Below are 3,314 nucleotides of genomic sequence, written 5' to 3'. Positions count from 1 at the left end.
CAAATGGTCTGGGTGCTGGCTGTAGTCCTGCCACTCCTATGTTCTGTGACCGTGGTGAGATCCTTCAGGATCTCTGGTCCTGTTTCCCATTTCTGGAAGAGGAGGAACGCTCACTGGCCTTCCTGGTCCACGGGATCATTGTGGGCTGCGTGTGAGGTCACAGAAGCATGGGTTGGAGATACGTGGATGCTTCTCGGTATGATTTGGGGAATGAAGGTACATTAATGATTCTGATGGGGCAGGAAGTGGATCTTTTCATGTGTGAGAAGTAAAGAGGGCTTTGAAGTGTGTGTCTGATTTGTGTGGGATTCAGCAATTGGGTTTCTCTTCTGCCTGGTGCGTGCATGTGTGCGCGTGCACTTGAGTGTGTTCAGGCATGCGTACGCAAGAGAGGGGATTCTTCGTGCACTTACACTCTTACACGTGCCTCTGCCTCCAGTATTTGAATATGTGAGAATGTGCAGTTAGATGCTAGAATGTGCTTTCCGTGGTGGGTTTGCATGAGGCCTGTGTCAAGTGTGGGCCCTTGTTTCTATCTGCCACCCATGCCTCCCGGCACCGCCGCCCCACTTGTGCCTCCTCGTATCGCAGCTGGCGAAGCCGAGGGGTGCATTCAGTCGGGGAGTGCGCCGGTGCCGGCACAGTGATGCCTGTGTCCATCCCGTGGGTGCGCATGTGCGTCACTCCTCCGCCAGGCACCGGGGGACACTCAGCCCAGCTGCCCGCTCCCCAGCCCCACGGAGGACCGGCCTCTTCAGCAGACACAGGAGTGGCTGTGGGGCGGAGCTAGTTTGTCCAGCATGTTCTCCATGTGTGGGTGTCATTTTTATCAGGAAAGGAGCAGCATTTGCCAACCTCCAGGTCCAGGCAGGGTCCGTTGGGCCAGAATGGGCCCGTCTGCCGGGCTCTCTCCACAGGAGTCCCAGATGCGCTTGACTCCACCGAGCACTGAGCGGAGCTGGCAGTCTCATTTTCCCAGGAGTCCTGTCTGCCCTGGAGCGGGGTGCCCACACCCTGCCTCTCTGACCTTCCATTGCCTGATTGAAAGGGCACAGCAAGTGTGTGTGTGTGTGTGTGTGTGTGTGTGTGTGTGTGTGTAAGAGAGTTTTCCCTGTGCAAGGCCAAGAAGGTTAATACTGGGCTTTACCCAGCTAAACAGACCAAACCTTCAAGGCCTCTGGCCAGGGCACTGCGTTGCACAAATGCAGGGTCACCACTTGCATCCTTGAGGATGTGGATGGCGGCCATGGAGGGGTGGGCCTGCCTTTGGCCATGGGCTATTTCTGTGGCCTCGATGGTGTGCGTGGCAGAGCTCTTGCTCACCGCACGTTTTGAGGGATTGGAGTGATGAGTGGGGACTCACACCCATGTGACTGTGCTGGGCTCACCTAGAAATGACGGGGGGAGTACAGCTCTTCATCCAGAGATCTGTCTCCGTAACAGGTCTCTGAAGGATCCTTACGTTGTGGTGTGAGTGCCAGTGGGCATGACGGTTGAGCATCTGAAGCAGTCTGCTCCATGAAATGGAAACGGATCTTTGGCGTCCGTTCGTACACTTCAAAACCTAGATCACGTGTTTGCACGGAGCAAGGAATCAAGTCACTCCCTCGGAGAGTGCGTGTTGGGCGTGTGCAGAGGGCAGCGGGCGTGCGGCGAGCGTGTGGGCGCACTGGGGACCATCCTTCTCCCCGGAAACCCGCTGGTGGCTGTGGGGTGTGTGGTGGCTCTAGAGGTCGGGGTGAACTGAACCTGTCCGTTTTTCTTCCCCAGAAGAGACAGAAGGAGAAGACACCACATGTCGATGTGGGAGCCACGCAGCAGCCACCTGTATGTGTGGGCCGGTTTGCGTGTTTGTGAGTGGTCATGTGCGGGTGCGGGGACACCGTGTCCTTGTCCTTGCCGTGGACAAAGTGGCGCTGGGTGTGCACGTCAGTGGTGTGTGCGTGTGTGTTCCATGCACATGGTTTGTGGACATGCCCCGCTGCCCCTTTCGACACGTGCTTGTCTCTGTGTGTCTAAGGTCTGTGCCCCTGCGCGTTGTTCGCTCTGTGTGTGGCCCGTGAGCGGGCCTGTGCCGGCGTGGCTGTGCCTTTCACATAGGCAGTTGTGTGCAGCCACACAGGGGCCTCGGTGAGGGCGTGTGTGGGCACCTGCGAGCGTCCCCTTAACAGTGTGTAGCTGTGCACGCACAGGCACGTGTGGGGAAGGCGTAGGTGGCTACCCTTCCGCCGTGTGGGCCCTGTGTGCTCGCCTGTGTGTCATGTTGGTGCGTTCTCACTGCCACTCGAATGCTCCTCTCGGCCCGGAGCCGAAATGCTCCCCGGCCATTCTGAGGGTAAGCTGCTGGTGGTCTTTGCACACACAGTCCTCCGAGGTTTGGAAGAGACCCCAACACTCTGCTTTGGTGAGGGTGACGCCAAGACATTATGTAATATAGGTCTGCTCGTCCCCGTGGTCACCCTTCAGTGGACTCTGACCTTTGCACTGCTCTGCCCTGGCAACCCCAGGCTTATCTGAGAGGGAGAGGAGAGGGGAGCAGGTGGAAGGGGGTCTCTGGCCTGGAACTAGGGGCCAGTGGCGGGCACAGAGTAGGAGAAGGTTGTTGCCCTGAAAGCTAATTGGAGCAGGGAGTGCAGACCTAGTCGCCTTTGTACTTCGGCCCTGCAGGCCCCCGGGACAGGGAACTGGGTCCTGGGCTGACCCCACCCCACCCGCTCCCCCAGCTGCTGCAGAGCAGGGAAACCAAGTGGGAAGCCCATGAGCTGGGAGGCTGTGGCCCAACGACCCGTGGCTGCGTGGCCCCCTCTGCTCCTTGCGTCTCTCTGTGCTTCCCGTCTGCAGGTCCTGGGCTCTCCCGTGTGCCCCTCGCACCGTGTGTCCTGCCCTTTCCCCATGGCCGCTGAGGGCTGCCCTCTTTGGCCGGCAGCCGTCGGGGTCTGACCGCGGCCTTCCCCCTTTCCCCTTTGCCAGGCGGGAGCGGAGGCGCCGCCACCACATGTCGGTGTGGGAGCAGCGCACCAGCCAGCTGAGGCGGCACATGCAGATGTCCAGCCAGGAGGCCCTCAACAAGGAGGAGGCCCCGCCCATGAACCCGCTCAACCCCCTCAACCCACTGAGCCCCCTCAACCCGCTCAACGCCCACCCCAGCCTCTACCGGAGATCCCGGCCCCTGGAGGGGCTGGCCCTGGGCCTGGGCCTGGAGAAGTGTGAGGAGGAGCGCATCAGCCGCGGGGGGTCCCTCAAGGGGGACGCAGGGGACCTCTCCAGTGCCCTGGACCACCAGAGGAGCCCCTTGCCGCTGGGCAAACGGGAGC

General features: G+C 60.3%; 1 protein-coding gene across 1 annotated transcript in view; it reads left to right on the top strand.

The window, feature by feature from the left end:
• The window catches only part of CACNA1E (calcium voltage-gated channel subunit alpha1 E), a 435,061-nt gene that overhangs the window by 371,618 nt on the left and 60,129 nt on the right, over positions 1 to 3,314 (top strand). Inside the window, exons 21-22 of the mRNA XM_006754527.2 lie at positions 1,771 to 1,827; positions 2,971 to 3,310. Coding sequence (XP_006754590.1) covers positions 1,771 to 1,827; positions 2,971 to 3,310 — 397 coding nt within the window. The remainder of the gene's footprint in view (positions 1 to 1,770; positions 1,828 to 2,970; positions 3,311 to 3,314) is intronic.

The sequence above is a fragment of the Myotis davidii genome, unplaced genomic scaffold (assembly GCF_000327345.1).
Source record: "Myotis davidii unplaced genomic scaffold, ASM32734v1 scaffold591, whole genome shotgun sequence".
NCBI classification, from domain to species: domain Eukaryota; kingdom Metazoa; phylum Chordata; class Mammalia; order Chiroptera; family Vespertilionidae; genus Myotis; species Myotis davidii.
Note: the sequence above shows the minus strand (reverse complement) of the source record. Positions and strands in the feature narration are given on the sequence as shown.